The sequence below is a fragment of the Trichogramma pretiosum genome, unplaced genomic scaffold, assembly GCF_000599845.2.
Source record: "Trichogramma pretiosum strain Unisexual culture from Peru unplaced genomic scaffold, Tpre_2.0 scaffold11, whole genome shotgun sequence".
Classification (NCBI taxonomy): Eukaryota; Metazoa; Arthropoda; class Insecta; order Hymenoptera; family Trichogrammatidae; genus Trichogramma; species Trichogramma pretiosum.
Genome location: NW_019641702.1, coordinates 417,306 through 435,009, shown reverse-complemented (window position 1 = coordinate 435,009; position 17,704 = coordinate 417,306). Strand labels below are relative to the sequence as shown.

Below are 17,704 nucleotides of genomic sequence, written 5' to 3'. Positions count from 1 at the left end.
TCTATAAATCAAAAAATGTCTATACCTAAGACTTCGTGATTTGAACCCATAGATCATTATGACTTCAAGTCTTGATCACTAGGTGGCGAGCAATTTCATCTGAAAACCTGCAAGTGTCAAAGTAAAAATAATTGTATAAGTCAAAGCACGGTTTCAATATAACCCTAGTGTCGTACAGAAGTCCCTCGTTATACGCGGGTTTATTATCCGCGGAATTCGTTATCCGCGGTTAGTCGATTTGCGCCCATCCCTTCGTATCCGCGGGTCGAGTCTTGTTATCCGCGGATGGAAGATCGTGATTTTTTTCTGGGACGTACTATATTCAGTTTGAATATGGTTAGTGCAGACGCGTAAATCGAAATTGTCAATTAACCTAAATTTGTTGAAAATTTATTAATTTATTTAAGTATGGCTTCTTCTAAAACTCCGTCGCAAACTAAGGTCTTATTATCCGCGGTTTTGTTATACGCGGTACTTTTGAGGAACGTAACCCCCGCGTATAACGAGGGACTCCTGTACCTAGCCGTCAAAGTGCAAATATATAATTACACAAATACTCAAATTTAGTTTATACGATTGGGTGATCGAGTTTCCAAAGGATCATTGTCAATTTCCGTGTCGTTTATTATGCGACTATCGTGTGTGCGTATCTCTGATGTTGCATTTGTTCTCTGTCTCTTCCGTGGCGAAGACCGAATTGTGACATGGCCGAAGGCGAATTTTTCGCTAAACTTCACACACGAGACACGCATACACGCGCACAAAGGGGTGAAATTATATCGCCACTTTATGTTCTTACGAGAGTTTATGTCTCCATAAAGTCGCGGCGCGACGATAAGCGCGCGCGAGCACGCTCGGCGCATTTCTCGTGTGTATGCACTAAAAGTTGAAGCGCGCCATCGTTGACTCGAGAAATTGTTGCTAAGCATTCAAAAACGAAGAGAGAGAGAGAGAGAGAGAGAGAGAGAGAGACAAGGATAGAGGAGAAAGCGGGTTTTTGTATAGTTGCATTCTGAAACTTTTTTTATTTTGCTTACCTTACACATACAGTGGAATATACTCTCGAGTTATGTTACTGAGTAATCAAGTTATTACGTTTAATACTGTTATACTCGTTCCTTCGTGCAAATTCTTTCTATATAGCACTTGGCTCAACTTTTTTATATTCTTTTGCGAATTTTATCTGTATTTTAGCAACACGCAATCGCGACTCGAATTCAAATGCTTTAATTGCAGTACCATTAGGTGGGTCACCTACTCGATCAACGGGCGAAAATAATTCTTACCCTAAATTGCTCCTGATATCTCTAGTAAAAATGCTCAACGTTCAACATGAATGATGACTTCATAATCAAATAATTATCATCAAAAACTTTTTTTAATATATAACCACTTATTGGTCTGTATTTGACGCTTTTTGTAACAAATAATAAGCGCATTTAAATTGTTTCAAAAATTGTTCCCAGATTTTCACCACTTTAAATACACACACTTAGAGCCTCCACCGCTAGATGGCGAATATTTTTATTTGGAAATCTGCAAGTAGCAAATTCATAATAATTGTATAATAATTTTCAAAACAAGGTTTCAGTAAAAGCTTCGAATTGACCATGGTTCTGATACGTGAAAATCAGAACGAAGACAAAGCATTTGAGTCAACATCTAATAGTCCAAGCGTTCAATAGCCAGTGCTCAGCAACTTGACTAAAAATTAAGTTAAAGTCTGACTCAGACTCATAAGAAATGGGTAAAAATACACAATGGGTATACATGGAGCGAATAGTTTGGCTAAAAAATCTCTCAAATTTGATTCTGAACTCTCGCCGACTAAAGGTTAAAGGTTCTTGAACCAAAAAATAACTTTTTCTTCCGAAACGTTCTTACAATTTTTTACAAATCGTAGTATCAACGTTTTCCTATCTTAATTAGGTAAGGTTTCCCTACGAGTCTTTATAACTAAGGGTTGGACTAGCTCTCCGTCTCTCTTTTACTTTCTCGATCGCCTCGCGAAGTGCATATTGCAACACTCTAATCTGACAGGCAGTCAGAACCTAGACAAGGCGTATGTTATCCATGAAAGAACGAATACGCCTGCCATCTATACACATGTGTTTTTTCCTTCTCGTAGACATAGTTGCTCGTGTGTTGCAACACGTTCAGTGCAGCGCATATATAAAGACAAACGTAGGAGTAATACGTGTATTAAGCCTGGCATCGAGATTTTTCAGCGTTATAAAAACCAAACCTCCTTTGCTCGATCGCGGCCTATAACTCGCAACACCAGCACGTATCGCCCTTTGTCTCTCTCGTACTCGATCTTTGCGCTCGAGCGCATGCACAATATCGGATTGTTTTCCCTGCGTTTCTATTTCTAGTGGATATTTCGAAAATATACTTATGTACATGCGTGTGTCGGAGTACGTGCATGGAGCCGTTTTGAATTATTCCCCTCTCTTTCTCTCTCAACTCGCGCTCTTTCTTCGTCGCGATCTTGACTTCTATTATTAGCTTATGCGTGGCATGCAAAATCGTTCGTCTATTTCGAAGTCGTAAATACATAAAAGCTCGCGCATGAAATTGAAGTGTATGTATACCCTCCACGCATTTAGGCTCGTTCTCTTCAACGTGCAACGTGCTGCAACTTAGAGCTACGTTATTTATTTTTCGTAGTTAAATACACTTCTTTAAACGTCCGATACATAACGCGAGCGCATTAACGTCGTCGTTATCGCTGCTCTTCCGTATTGTTCAATAAATATATAAACACAATAGAAATAATCAACCACTTTACTTTTTAGCTGCGGCAGTGAGTATCGGTGCTGTAATAATATAAAAATAAAGTTCGAGACAGTCGAGAGCTCTGTATAGCTTAACCGAAGCTTTGACGGGGAGACGCGAAAATTTAAAAGACCGTATCCGTATACGTGTATATATAGGCAGTTATAGTTGTGCAGAGTCTCAAGAACGAGAAAGCCAGAGAGAGAAAGAGAGTGAGGAAGAATTTTGCAGTACAATGATATACCTCGATAAAGAGTCAACGCAGAGCGTATACGTGTGTATGTGTGTGTGTATGGGGCCGCATTGGCTGCGCAGCTTCCCACGGCTGTTGACATGTTTTGTGTTCATTAGCCGGGTCTCTCGAGAGCATAAGAAAGAAGAAGAAAGAGAGAAAGAGGTACAGCAATGCTGCTGCTGCTACATACTTACCAGCCGCAAGGGGCTCTCTCGCTCTGTCTCTCCCGCAACCTTTCGCCTGCACATTGCTGCAGTTCTGGCGTGAGAATAGTTATGTGTGTATGTGTGTGTGTCCGAGACTTGGCTATATACTACCATCTGTTTCTCTGCCTCGTTCACTCAATATTCACGTAAAACGCCAATTTATTCGATGTACCGTGTATTAAAGGACTCGCAGACAGACCTAGGCTCTCGCGTGGCAGTGCATGCACTTTCCCTTTGGTATAATAGCCGAGAGGCATGTTTATTAGTATGGAAAAGCAGCGATGAATCCTCTCGTCTCGATTTGTATATTGCCAACGAGCGTAAAATCAATTTTCGCCTTATCGCATTCGTTTATCCGCGAGGTATCCTGTGCTACTCCATTTCGTATTATATAAAGTAGATTTCGCACATTTAAAATTGGGAATTTGAGGAGGACTTGAAAACGCGAATAATTTATGGAGCCAATGGGTATAAATATATGACGATAAGTTGCGCGTCGATCTGATGTAATTTTAATGGCGTACTTATGATCGTTTAAAATCAATATAAGCGGCCCGGTATAATATTATCGGCAATAAAGCGAAGCAGCAAAAAGTGCAAAAGAGTTCGCATGCGGCTATACGTCGATATAATACATTATATACATGCGCGGATCTTCGAGTTATCATAAAAATACATACGAAAAATACCTTTGGCGCTTGTTTGCTAAATAGTTATCTGCCTTTGCGGGGCAGTTAAAATAACATCAGCGGTAGTAAATGTGCATATATTCCAACGAGAGAAGAGGCAGCAAGAAAAAAAATTGCAGCACAAAAAAATAAGAAAAAATTTAAGAAGAAGAAGAAATCAAATGCGTATGAATGGCTCTGTATGGACAAACGTAATTGTTATGATCTGCCTGTTAAAAGCAAGGACGAGCGATAAATGTTCTCGCGAATGTAATGATTGTTTGAAGCTGAAACGAGCATTTAATGACCATTGTGGTGGCGGCTGCATAGCAGCAGCAGCAGCAGCAGCAGTACTGGTGGTTGCCCCTACTTCTCTCCCCCTCTATCTCTCTGTGTCTTTGCCAAAGCCTGGCTTCTTTTTGATTTTTCATTGCAAGTATATATCTCGACCGGAAGGATCGCGAAGCGTAATGTTTGCGATGAACACGTTTCACAGTTCGACTCTCGCAATTTAATACATTTATATATATGTAATACGCGCCGCATGTGCTGCAGGCCTCTCTCTTTCTGTTGCTGTCTCTGTGGTCGATGAAAAAAAAAAAGAAGAAGACTCATTTATGAAAAGTTCCTTTTTTGCGCGTGCATCAATGCCGTATAGCACGAACCAGTGCTAAATGTATTGTTATGTACACACCTACACACTCACACACGCTCACGCAAACCTACGTTTATATATACGTATATTGTTTTCCTTTTTATATACATGTTTTTTTTTTATTTATTGTCAGGCGCGCGGTACAAAAAATGCATACTTCCTGCGCAAATGATACGAATTATCAACCATTCAACTTTACGAATACGGCACATACGCGAAGTTTTGTATTTATATCGTACGTACATAATATACGAGAATTTTTATTGAAAAATCCTGAAAATTCGAGGCTATATTGATTCGAACAAAGGCTGTAGTTCGCGGAACATGATATTGGCAATTTTTCCTTGCACGCCTTTTTTTAATATACAATTTTCTTTACAGCGATATCATCCGATATTGGCGATACATTTGCAAGAGCTTCGATCGCGCACGATTTTGTTTAGCAAGTATAAATTTCAAAAAATTGAATACGAAATGCACGATTATTTTTTGCAAGTTTGCTTATGCCAGTATTAGAAGAGGGTTATACGAGAGACTTGAGCGTATGCATTTTTTGGCTGTGTGTGCAATTATGACTGGAAGCGACGATTTGACCGTTGCTTTGAACCGTATGCGAGCAATGCTGAAAACACGAAGCAGGTACTGCGTTTAGGGGGTTCGCTGCACCTCGCTGGTCAAAGTCGCAAAGTTATGTGTGCACGCGCGGGACAAAATACGAAAAAAAAAAAAAAAAAAAANTAAAACAAAAAAAAAAAAAAAAAGAAACTGAAAGCCGGAAAAAGAAAATAAGCGTATGCAGCAACAATAGTCGACAATTTTCGCGTGCAAAATGCTACTATACACACTTTAAACGAAGGGCAGCAGCAGCGGCAGCAGCAGTGGCAGAGTAGTTTACCAATACACGTACTACAGCTCTCCACGGCATTGTGCCGCGCGCTTGTACTTTTGCGTATAAATGCACACACACACATACACACACATTAGAGAGCGGCAAAATTTTGCACACTCGTTACGCTGACCTAACTTAGAGGGGTCGCAGCAGCAGCAGATCCGCGGCGATGTCAATGGCCGGCAAAACACAGTATACAGCGTGTGCTGTGCACCTTTTGCGGGATACGCTGGGATGATTTTCCTGAAAAACGCTTCCTGAATTTCGTGCATTACACGTTAAGTCGCCGTTTCGCGCATATCTTTCTTTGATACATTATGTATCGTGCCAAAAAGTGGTACCCCTGATGGCAAAAGCGACGTACATCATAAAAAATTATCGTATTCGACGCATGCGGAATTCTCGACCACGAGCACGACGCTGCCACGATCGGATCGTAATGATTCGGCTAATGCACGACAATAGTAAAATGTCATGTTCACCCACATATACTTCATTTGCTCGTCCGATCATGTCGTAGTACTGGATCACGCGAGCAGCTTTTTCGAGCTCTACCGAAAAACGATACAGTATATACGCAATCGTTGATCACTCTATCGATCGTCGAGCGACCGCGTGTAATACAAGGTGACATTGGCGACGAAGTTTTTTTTTTTGTACGAGCGTTACAAGTCATTGATTACTTTTTCGCGTCTTGTTTCTTCTTTTTTTTGCGACGAAGTAGTGTGACGTGTGCTCCGTTTTTTTTACACTCTGCTTCAATGCTGCTCATACACCTGTGTGTATATGTTGTCCGCTTTATGCATATAGAACACGCACAACTGTCCATTCATTTTTTTTTATTGTTCCTTATTCTCAGGCCACATCCTTATTCTCACTCCTTTGTGTCATTTCAATGTCATTTTTATCGCGCAGATTAAAGTGCTGCATTGTTAAAAGTATCATAACTCGACACTCGGCCCTCGCAGTTTTTTTATTTATCAATTTTTTTTAAGGAAGCTATTTGATGCTTCACCTTGAAAAATTAGTCTTTAAATTTAGTCAGTTATCTCTTTGAATATTAAAACAATTTTAAATCCATTCCCGAGCCATAAGTAATATGCGATTGCAAAATGCTAACGTCTGTCGATGAATATTAGAAAGTTATATTTACATTCATCCAAAGATGCGAATCACGGACGACAAAGCGCAAGAGCTCCCGAGTGCCGAGGGAAAGGATTATTACAAAACTACTGCTGTAGGATGTGTAGCAACACACATCGGAGCCGCGCATTTTACGAACTCACAGGTGATCTCGCGGCGCACGAGACATTTTTTCTTTCTCTTTATCTCAGTAATGTCCTATCCGTCAGTGGACTGCACCAGCAGCGCACGACGTCATTATACTGCACAGAAGCGCATACTAATATAATTGAGTCATTGACCCGCCATCTGTCACTGCTTATTATGGCTCTTTTGCTTTTTGATATGAATATTAACTCGAGAGCTCAGGCGCCATTTCGAACAACGGAGTCGTGACGGTGCAGTCAATGTGTACGTGTCACAAAAAATGTTATATTAAAGACACAATTGTGGCGCAACGTAATCGTCATGATATTTCGCATATGAATTCTCTTATCGAGTATATTCATCGCGTTTCTGGATGCTGGTAAAAAATATGCATCGTTCTTTGCAACGAACTGACTTCGAAACGTTTATATATACTGGCACGAGTACATATCAATTCCAAATTTAAATCAAGCACTCTTGTGGACTTCTATGTGAAGTTAGAGATTACTTTATTTATAAAAAATTTATCGATAACTTCTATAATTTTACACATCGACGTATCTCTACATTTTTGTTATGCGTTGTAATAAGATCATATAAAGAATAGATCATTCAGATGTACTATTTTTTTCTCCGTGGCAATGAAAAAAAAAAGAGAATCAACCTGCAGTCATATCGAAGCAAATATTACGATGTGCATACAAAAAAAGGAAGCTTTGTGCTCTGTGCGCGCGCGACACTTGTACATCCATAATAAAGACGAGTCGGAAGTCTTTGCCAGAGCTCGTGAATGTGTCAAAGAAATTGAGATACACGGAGTACGAAGGTATAATATACGAAGGCCGCAGCGCAGCATTCGAGCGCTGTACATCTGCAGGAATTAAGCGCGATATGCACGACGTGAAACGCTAGCGAAGAAAAGAAATAGAGAGAGAGAGAGAGAGAGAGAGGGAATATATGTATATCAGGTGGTGCCGTCACTGCTTCTGCTGCTGCTGCTGCTGCTGCGCGAAGGGATCGCGTCTCGTCGAGAAAAATGTGAAAAATGAATTTCTCCGGTGCAATATTCTTTTTCCTTGGTGCGCGCGCGAGCTGCTCCGAACGAAAGAAGGCAGCTGCTATTATATATGAAAAAAAACGTCAGGTCTAGGGCAACATCGCCCAACTTTAATATCTCAACTTTTCTCGTACGCGCTGACGCTCGCGCGCAAGCTCATCTTCTGGTTACGCCCATTTTTTTTTCTATGTGTTTATATTGTATGTGCCACAGTGTGTACTCGCATTTATGTTTGTATTTATAAACATGATAGGTACTACGCAGTACACATTCCAAAGCTTTGATGTAAACTTGTATTGCTAGTTCATTTATCTATCGATTGCTTCTCTTTTTCAACGCTAGAGGTCCGATGTAATACCCGCAATTAAAATCTAAAATATCAGCTTATATTATGACTGAGCTAACGAGCATCTCAAATTCTAAAAGGGAATAAAAGCTCTCGACTCATCCGTGAGATGTACATATGAGACCGACGTTGGTGCAATACTTGCGCGATCTCCGGCCGATCAATTTGCTTTGTCTGCGGTACGCGTGTGTGTCTGCGCGCTCCTTTGTTCCCAATAGAGATAACCATTGTATCGTATCGCCGGCGTTTTGACTCGATCAGCCAACTATAATACGAATCGTTGAATATGCAAAACTATGTACATGTTGCATACAGCGAGCCATACGATGATCGCTGCACGTCGAGAGTCGCGACGAAGTTATATACGGCATATATATCGCGCGTCGTCGTCGCTGTCGTCGACGACGACACGAGGGATCAGGGATATGTCAATCAGCGCTGGTAAAGTATCATCGCGAGCTTGTATATTATATACCGAGCACACAATTAGCAGCGATATACCAATGGGGGCTCGTGCCTTATAAGCCGCGCGCTTGCACGTGAAGTATAAGTCGACGACGAAGACGAAGACTGTTTGCAGAAGTACGACTTCTATATGCGTAAGTTGCATATGTTACAACTTGCGTGAGTATATATTATGACGGACTTCACTTGGCTCGTTCTAAGCCTTACATAAACATTCGTGTAACAACGGATAAACAGTAGCTCGCTGCATTTAGCGGATATTCATTATGTAGTTTGTGTGTGTGTATGTAGCGATCGCGGAGGCGCCTACTCTCGTGCTAATGCACAACCGGTGTTCACGATCGCGAAGCTACAAATAGAAAATAGGTGTATGTAGTGAGCGAGCTGCGTGGAGAAGCCGAAGCGCAAGCGATGGGCTTTTATCGCAATTTCGCGCGATTTAAACGGAGTACGTGTATGAGCGCGTGCACATGTTGCGGCTTTGTGACGAATGTTACGCACACACACACATACGCACTCACGAATTAGTGTACATACATGTGAAACCTGGTTACAGCGAGATTCAAGGGACTCTCGTTATAACCTAAATATCCCACGTACATTTAACGTAGAAACCAATCGAATAGTTTTTGATTCGCTCGTTGTAAACGAGCTTTCGTTTCGTGAAAGCTCGCGATAAACGAATTTCAGTCCACAGACATACATGAAAGCACTGGATCGGTTATCGTGGCCGAACTCGCTCGTTCGCGCCTCGAGTCGTCACATAGCCACAGTAGCGACACACGTAATATATTTTTGCAGGTGTGTGCATACGATGACGACGATGATGCACGGCAGGCACGTGCCATTCTCGCGTGGTTTTTTTGCTCTTCTTTCTTTCTTTCTTTCTTTCTTTTTTTGTTTTCACCCGAAAATCGAAATAGCCGCAAAACACGCCTCGAGCGCGCGGCCACGAGCGAGCGGTCAAAACAGTTTATACACACAAGCGGCAACTCACGATTCCGGTATAATAGCTCGCTCGCGCGCGCGACTTAAATAACGCGTGTGCCAAGGAGAGCGTGGCATATGCGCGCCGAACGAGGATGATCGACATTTGCGACTTGTCGCGGTACGCAACGGTAGCCGGCAGAAGTGCTTCTTCCTTTCGGCCTTTTTTTCGTATGTAATGCAGCATGAAACGAGTAATCATATCTCGGCCATTATGTACATTCATATGTGTATAATACGCGCATTGTGACCCGTGCGGCTCGCACACTCGCTCGCGCGACTCTCTCGACTGCAGATATCTGTCTCTCTTTTTTCGCTTTCTGTATAAACTAAACACGTATGTACGAGAAGTGCACGCGTGTACGTGTGCCTGCGTGTGTGTGTGTGTCCTGTACGCTCGGACAAAGCCGAGCGACGTCGCGCCACACATGATATATATACCTAGGTGCGTGCCCTATACGAAATTCACGCGACTCGGCTGCGCGCAGATTGGCGCGCGAACGCACTGCACACGCACACGCTCTTACACGCCCGCGCGAAACTGCAGCAATTTTACGGCAGCTCGAGTACGTAGTCGGTCGCACGTATAATGCACGTCGACTGCGCGCGGGGCACGCATGCAAACCGCGACCGGAAACGCATTCCGTTTGCAGGCCGAGCGCGAGCGTTTTGTTCGTTTGGCGTAAGTACTGGCCGATTCTCGGTGAAGTCCAATGTCCAAAGTAAAACATTTTTCCTGAAAACGTGAAAAATTTCTTCCCGATGTCAGAGATGTCTCCAAATTTTATGAGAATGCTTTGGGACCTTCTGTCAACATTTTTCATATTTTTATATTATTTTTAATATTTGCGACAATTATAAGAATTTCGGAAAAGCGCTAACTTTAGAACTAATTCCTAGCTCAATATACAGTGACTTAAAAGAAAAAATGCAAGAGAGTTTTTTGTAGGAAATCGGCCAAAGAGTATCGAAGTATCGAAAAGGGTGCGAAAATTATCGTAAAAAATCCAAAGAGCGGATTATAACTAGGGCTGTGCGAGTACTCGAAAAAACTCGACTCGTCGAGTTCGAGTTTTTTCCTTGAGTTCGAGTCGAGTACTCGATTTTTTGAGTACTCGCGTTTTTTCGGGTACTCGAGCTTTTTCGAGTAATCGAGTTTTTTCGAATACTCGCAATATATTTAAATTTTAAGTAAATAAACGATGAATCAACAGTCTCTAGACCCCTCTCTTTGTGTGTACATGCTTATAAGTGTGATGACGTGTGGTACTATTAAATTATTTTCTTCTTCCAATTCTAGCCGTTGCAAATATCACACTTATAAGCATATACACACAAAGAGAGGGGTCTAGAGACTGATGATTCACTATTTACTTACTTAAAATTTAAATACATTGCGAGTACTCGAAAAAAATCGAGTATTCGAAAAAACTCGAGTACTCGAATTTTCCCGACTCGACTCGAACTCTACTCGAAAAACTCGAAAAATCGGATACTCGCACGGCCCTAATTATAACAAAAATTTAACTGATAATAGCTGACATTCAGCATAAACTTTTTTGGAGCATTTTTTGGAGATGAAAATCCGGATAGAACTCGATTATATTTCAAGTTTTGTATTTCATTATATCGAAGCAAGCCTCTGGGGTGCTCACATCACCATGAAATATGTTTTTTTCTAAAAATTTGGACCATTTCCAAAAAAGAAGACCAATTTCCAACTATATCGTTACTATCGAAAGTACTCCCCTCCATGAGCTTACCAATTCGTCTACTGGAGACTGAACAATACACACACGCCACCTAAAAGTAGCCACGCAATGATAAAAAATACATCCGCGAGAATAGCCCAATTTTGACAATAAAAACGATGCGGAGCTCTTGGTGAATATGTTAAAAAACAATTTTTAAAAGGTTCTCTCATTTTTCTCACGAAGGATTGTGTCCCCTTTGCCTTCTTCTTCTCTATTCTTCTTTCTCTTTGATTGTTGTATTCTAGACGTAGCCTGGATCGATTTGAGCTGTGTACCCTCGTTTTAATATTCAATTTGGCATGTAATCACTATATATATTGTACACGCACGAAAACATAAGTAATTCGAATTCGACGATTCGCGTGTCTCATCGCCTCGTCATCTCTCGAATTCGGGGCTCGTGTCTACTGCTATGCCTCTTAACACAGGTCACTAGAAGTACACGCACACGCGTCCACACCTATAAACAAAAATACCTTGTATAATGCTTTATAGCTTTGTCAAACTCGCGTTTTGCACGCGCAATTTTCGACACCAGCACGCACATCGCGCGCAGCCCGAGAGTGATTACCTCTCGTTCGAGAGCTCGTATATATATATTGTGTTATATATTTGTGTAGCTTGTATGGGTCCCGGTCGAGTCATCGCCATTCATCAAGGCGGCCGCGCGCAAACACGCAAACTAAACGCGCGGGGCATGCACACGACTCGCGACATGGCCCGCGTGTATACGCGTTATACATTTTTTTCATCATCTGGTTTAATAGTTCAAGGGTGTGGCACAGCTCGGTCTCTTTCTTTCTCGTATTTTCTAGTTTTGCTCTCTACCTCTTTCGAGTTTCAACGCCTCTCTGTCTCTCTCTTTCTCTCGACACGAGAGCTAGCACGCGCGTCCATTTGGCAAATTGATTTCATTACACAGGTGCAGCAGCCGTGTGCACGCACGAGCTCGAATATATATGTGCAAACGAGAGTGCGTGAGCTGCCGTTGTCTTCCGTATACATACTAGGCCGAGAACACGCGTGTACGAGAGAGCACGATAAAATTTCATATTAATATAATGCCAGAAAGTCTACTAATGTTTAATCTGCTTTTGTTGCAGAATATATTTCGTTATGTCTTAAAATTTTTCACGCTCAATATAGTAGAAGTACGCAATATAAATAATGGTCTAATGAATAAGGATGGCCATTGAAAATGATTCAAAATACAATACCATTAATTAACTGATTTTTTCTTTTAGAATTGTGTTAAAAACATTAAGCAAATTTCCAATGACTCAAAAATCTGTTTCGAAAAATGTAAATCAGTTTTCAAACACATTAAATACGATCATATCACTTTAAGTTTCTACCACTAGATGGCGATTACCTTACATGAGTTAATCTGAAAGTGGCAAAGTTAAAATAATATTATAATAACGTTCTGAAATATAGGTTTTTATTGTATATGCCATCATGCCGGAATTGATTTGGCATTATTCAAATTTATAAAATGATGTATTAAAAATACCGTCGAAAATCAAGTTACGCACGAATTATGCTGCCAAATAGAACTACGACGCCCTCGATTCAATCTAGACATATTGCAGCGCAATTTCCAAATCGAACTTCACTTCGAAAATTGTTTTTCCACTCGTCATGATGAATCGCGGCATCAGTAGTAGAGAAGCCTCGAAACGACCCGAGCAGTGCACCGTATTATATATTGCAATTATATCAATTTACATCTCGCGCATAGCTTAAAACAAATCCAGCACAGGGCTGAGAAATGTTTCGCGCGTCCTACATCCACGCGACCGTGGTTAAAACTGCGCGCTCGGGCTCGCGAAGCTCGCGCGCACACGGTACCGGCATTGGTGCGCCCAGAGAACTAATCAAACTTTCTCGTAACTTTGCGTTACGTATACTCCGCGGCGTGTTTCCGGCATACAGAGGGCCCCCGTACAGACAGGCGCATTCGCGATCGCTCTAGCGTACACATAGCAATCGGATAAACGAAATGTCGCTCAAAAAGGATCTCTCTTTCTCTAGCCGGTGGTAGCTATTGTTGGGCGCCAGAGGGAGCGATAAAAAAAAAGAGAAGAAAATCTAAAAGCGATGTGCACACTCGGTGCCTATATAGGATCGGCAACGCGCACGCGTCTATATCGCACGCACGCGAGCGGCTGCACGTGCGAAGAAAAGATTTCGTGCACCGGCCGTATATTATACGTGCAGTTGGAGGCTTTGAGCTTCTTACGTTATAAACCTAGTAACTATATAGCTATATATATATTCTTGGGATATTACTCGGAATCTCGCGCACGGCGCGTATACACACCGTATACCGCGAGTAGAAGTACGGTAAGCTTATAGACGTGCTCGCTTCGCGGAAGTCTCGATGCTTTTCACCGAAACACTGCATTGAAACGTATGCGTCGTCGTCGTCGTCGTCGCCTTAGCTGCGCACGCAGGCGCGATTTTCCATTGCTGCGTCTCGCGCTCGGTGTCTTCTGCAAATGCGGCGATGATCGCCAACGCACGCACACATTTACGGAAAACCAGTTAGCGTGCTTTTTTTGTTATTATTTTTGTAAAGGACGATATACCTGTAAAAAATCATCGATCAGCTCGATGCGTTCCCGACGAACTATGCTGTGGTTGCTGCTGCTACTGCTAGCTTTTCCCGCTGCGATTTCTTGTCCATAAGAAAGTCAAGTGCGCTGACTGCTGTATGTTCTGCGCGCGTTACGATCCCCAGACCTTATCGGAAAACGAGTCTTCGAAAGCTACCGTGAATGGTGTACGTGTGCGCATATTATACATCGACTTTTAATTCGTCCACGACTATGCGTGACTGACGCGAGATCTGTGGCTCATTATAACGTCGGGGGTCGTTTCTCTCTGAGGATACGCGAGAGGTCAATTACGCATTCGCTTTTTTTACGACAGAGAGACACTCGTTCGCAGTTTCGAGTCACACGACCACCGTGAAGCTGCACAGGATATTTTGATCAGAAAAAAAGTATTATTATATTGAAATCGACTTATAGCGTTGCAATTTCTTATTTTAGATGCATTAAATAACCGACCATCAAGCAAGGACTAACTAATTGCGGACTCGCAGATATTTGATACGTTTCACCTATACAATATAATATCGTCAGCGATCACTGACTCATGTAGATCTCGAGTTGCTTTTTATTATTTACGTTCACGCGCATTACAACGATTTTTCACTAATCCCCGCAACGTTTCGTCGTCGAGAAGGAAAATAAACAATCTTGTGTGTACGCAAATAGTCATGAAATCATTCAGATTCTCCATTACGTACGAAATCATCCAAATAATTTTCAAAATTATAGAGAGCATTCACTGCTGAATAATAGTCCTTTGATTCCGAATCCTCGCGCGCGCTTTGATGCACCGTGAAATTTCACTCTCGATAAATTTAGAGAACGCAATCTATCGCGGCACACTCTCATTTCTGCATTGCGCGCAATTTATATATGCATGAGTTTACGGTCAAATATTCGAAAATGCGCGTACGAAGGCGCATAAGCTGCCTTCGCATGCACAAATTACACGCAACACGCGCGTTAGAATTCGCAGATTTTATTATGCACGTGAGCGTATACAGGGGGTCATATTATATACACAGAGAGGATTGTAAACCTGTTTGGATCGTCCGCGTACATTTATACGTGCACACGCGCGAGCTCACGCATTATGCATATATATACGTATATGAGAAAAACCTCGCGAGCCGCACGGGCTAATTAGCATCGTTGATTTACGCATTTAATCTCCAACTTTTTCGATTTTACGATCGTCATTAGATCCGCGGCGATGTGAATGGCCCTTTTTACGACGTCGCGGCTTCTTTTTACCTCTTGGGTCTCGCAGGACGAGTCCGAGAGTCTCCAGCTCTTCCTATATCTCTTCTTCTCTCTGCGTTCCTTTTGATTTTCTCATTATTTTCGTGCTTTGGTGCGCGTGAACGCGGACCATTCTTTTCTCGATGGTACGCCCCATTTCCGAAATTCGTTCACAAACATAAACTCGCTATTTGATTCGAAAATCGTGTTATAATTGATAAAAAGAAACTTGTGAACTTGTTCTCAGGAGGTCACGCATTATTTATTCGTTTTCGTCGATCCAAGCATTCCATATAAGTGTCGAGAGACGTTTGTTAATGCCAACAGCGTGAAAACGACACTATTGTAATGTTTTATTACAATATACGCTGCGTTTACGTACGGCTGCGCTCGCGTAATCCAGGTGACAAACTGGCAAGCCCATTATTTATGAGCGCAACTTGATGGAATCCTCGTTTGATAAAAAGCACTCGGCGCGATATATATTATATAATGGGACTCTTTAAGCTCGCCGTCGGCGCCGAACCCGCGCGATATAATGCCTGGCACGAGGCGAATCATCGGCTCATAAAAGGCGCCCGCGCGCGCATATATAATAAAGCTCAAAAATGCTCTTTGATAGTGCACGCGAACGGAGGCAGCGGCAATTCTGGAAGCGCCTCGTGCGCTTCAACTTTTTGACTGTGCGAAAGGCAGGTCGTCGTCGTCGTCGTCGTCGCCGTTCTAGCTACTGCTGCAATTTAATATAATGCGAATTCATTCTCTGACACACTGCTTCTGCTGCCTTATTGTCATCCGGAGCTCGTTCTTGCAGCTTTAAAGTTATCCCTTTTCTTTGTTTTGTTCGTGCGCCAGACTATACGTATACGACGAAGTTTCTTGCAAGCTCGCTCGCGCCCGCGTACTTCTTTTGTAAGAATTTGCAAGAGCTGCAATGCAATATTTACCCAAAAGGATTTTTTGATACTTACCCCTTTTTTTCAAACGTATATAAGCAAATATTCATCGTTATTAATTAATAATTGTTTATTTCTTTCTTTCCTCAGATTAACCTGTACGGAGCCTTACTTTGTGAGCGAAGGTCTGTACTGCTCGGCGGACGAGTTGGAAAATACCAAGGAGGTGACTCTCCACGTAATCACCATTGGGAAAGGCATCACCGAGCCGCACGAAGTGAGTACAAACGCTATCATCATCAATGACTTCTCCGCAGCTATCGTCGCAAACGTATCGCGTTTCGTTCTGTCTGCAACCAAATTTTTCAGCATTCCGGGATAGCTCGGGACTGTAATATAATTTCCGAGATTACATCGAATGCTCGCCACGAATCGCGAAAAATGTTTATACTTTCATCTATTAATATTCGCTTGAAGCGGCTGATAGGTCTCGCTATCGCGCCGCGACCGTCTCGAAGCTCATATTTAATAAGCACTCGTGTGCGATACGCACGTAAATTGCTTGTATCACATACGCGCGACGATGCGCATACGCGGACAGGCTTGTACATTCATATAATATTTATTATACACACGGAATAAGCCAAGCGCGATACATATATGGCAGAGAATTTAATTGCGCTCGCGCACATAAGAATTCATTTACGCGCGCGGGATTGCGCTCGGCTATCAACGGAGCAATTGAACGTATAAACATTTTCGCCGAGACCTCCCGAGAAATAGTGCGAGACGCTTCTCGCGCTATTTGCGCCTTGATACGCGAGCTCTGCAAAACGCAGATGATAAGTCGATAATGCGGCGCTATGTAGCGATACGTTTGATGCTGCGCGCAAGCGCCTCGGTCCCGAGTACATGTGCTGTTCCGCTCTCGTTCGCTTTGGATTTTATAAGTGTATAATATTCGCGGCACGTGTTCATTGGATATAATGTGTAATATCCTTGTACGCAATATATAAGTATGCTCGAATGGGCGGAAAAGAGGAGAAACCATATGGCCGCCGTTAATTTAATTTCACTGTAAATTTCTGCGATTCCTAGTCCTGATCGCGCGAGGAACTCAAAAAAAAAACCTTGAGAGATCATTTGCACTCGCTCGTCCACGCCGTGTGCGGTTCGATTCGATGATACAGCTGATTGCGTTAAAAGCGCAAGCTCGAGTATTTTCTATATAGCGATGTACTTTCAGATGTTGTACTCGCACAAAGGAGATGCGCTGATTCTCAGCCGTATTTTTTATTATTTACATCGCCTACTGAAAAGGAGACCACATGAATCCGTCTATTATGATCCGAAACCCGTGACTTATCTAAAAATATTTTAAGAATTTCTTTTTTGTTCAATTTGAGGCCCATTTTTTAATGATTTTTTATTTAATAAATAGTGCGACTTAGTCACCTTAAAAGGAAACTGTAGAATACTTTGGGTGAAAGGAAAAAGAATAGAAAAGTTTTGGAATTAGTCGAAGACTGACTATAAAAAAAATGCATAGAAGCTCGAATATCTATTAAAATAGACAAGACGACGCCCAATAGATGCGCACACGCAGTGCTGCACGAGTGCCGAAACTCCTTTACTAGAC

At 42.1% G+C, this 17,704-nt stretch overlaps 1 protein-coding gene across 1 annotated transcript in view; it reads left to right on the top strand.

Annotated features, from left to right (window-relative positions):
* Positions 1 to 17,704, top strand: part of LOC106651933 (UPF0489 protein C5orf22 homolog) — a 459,026-nt gene that overhangs the window by 162,761 nt on the left and 278,561 nt on the right. Inside the window, exon 4 of the mRNA XM_014370635.2 lies at positions 16,216 to 16,342. Coding sequence (XP_014226121.1) covers positions 16,216 to 16,342 — 127 coding nt within the window. The remainder of the gene's footprint in view (positions 1 to 16,215; positions 16,343 to 17,704) is intronic.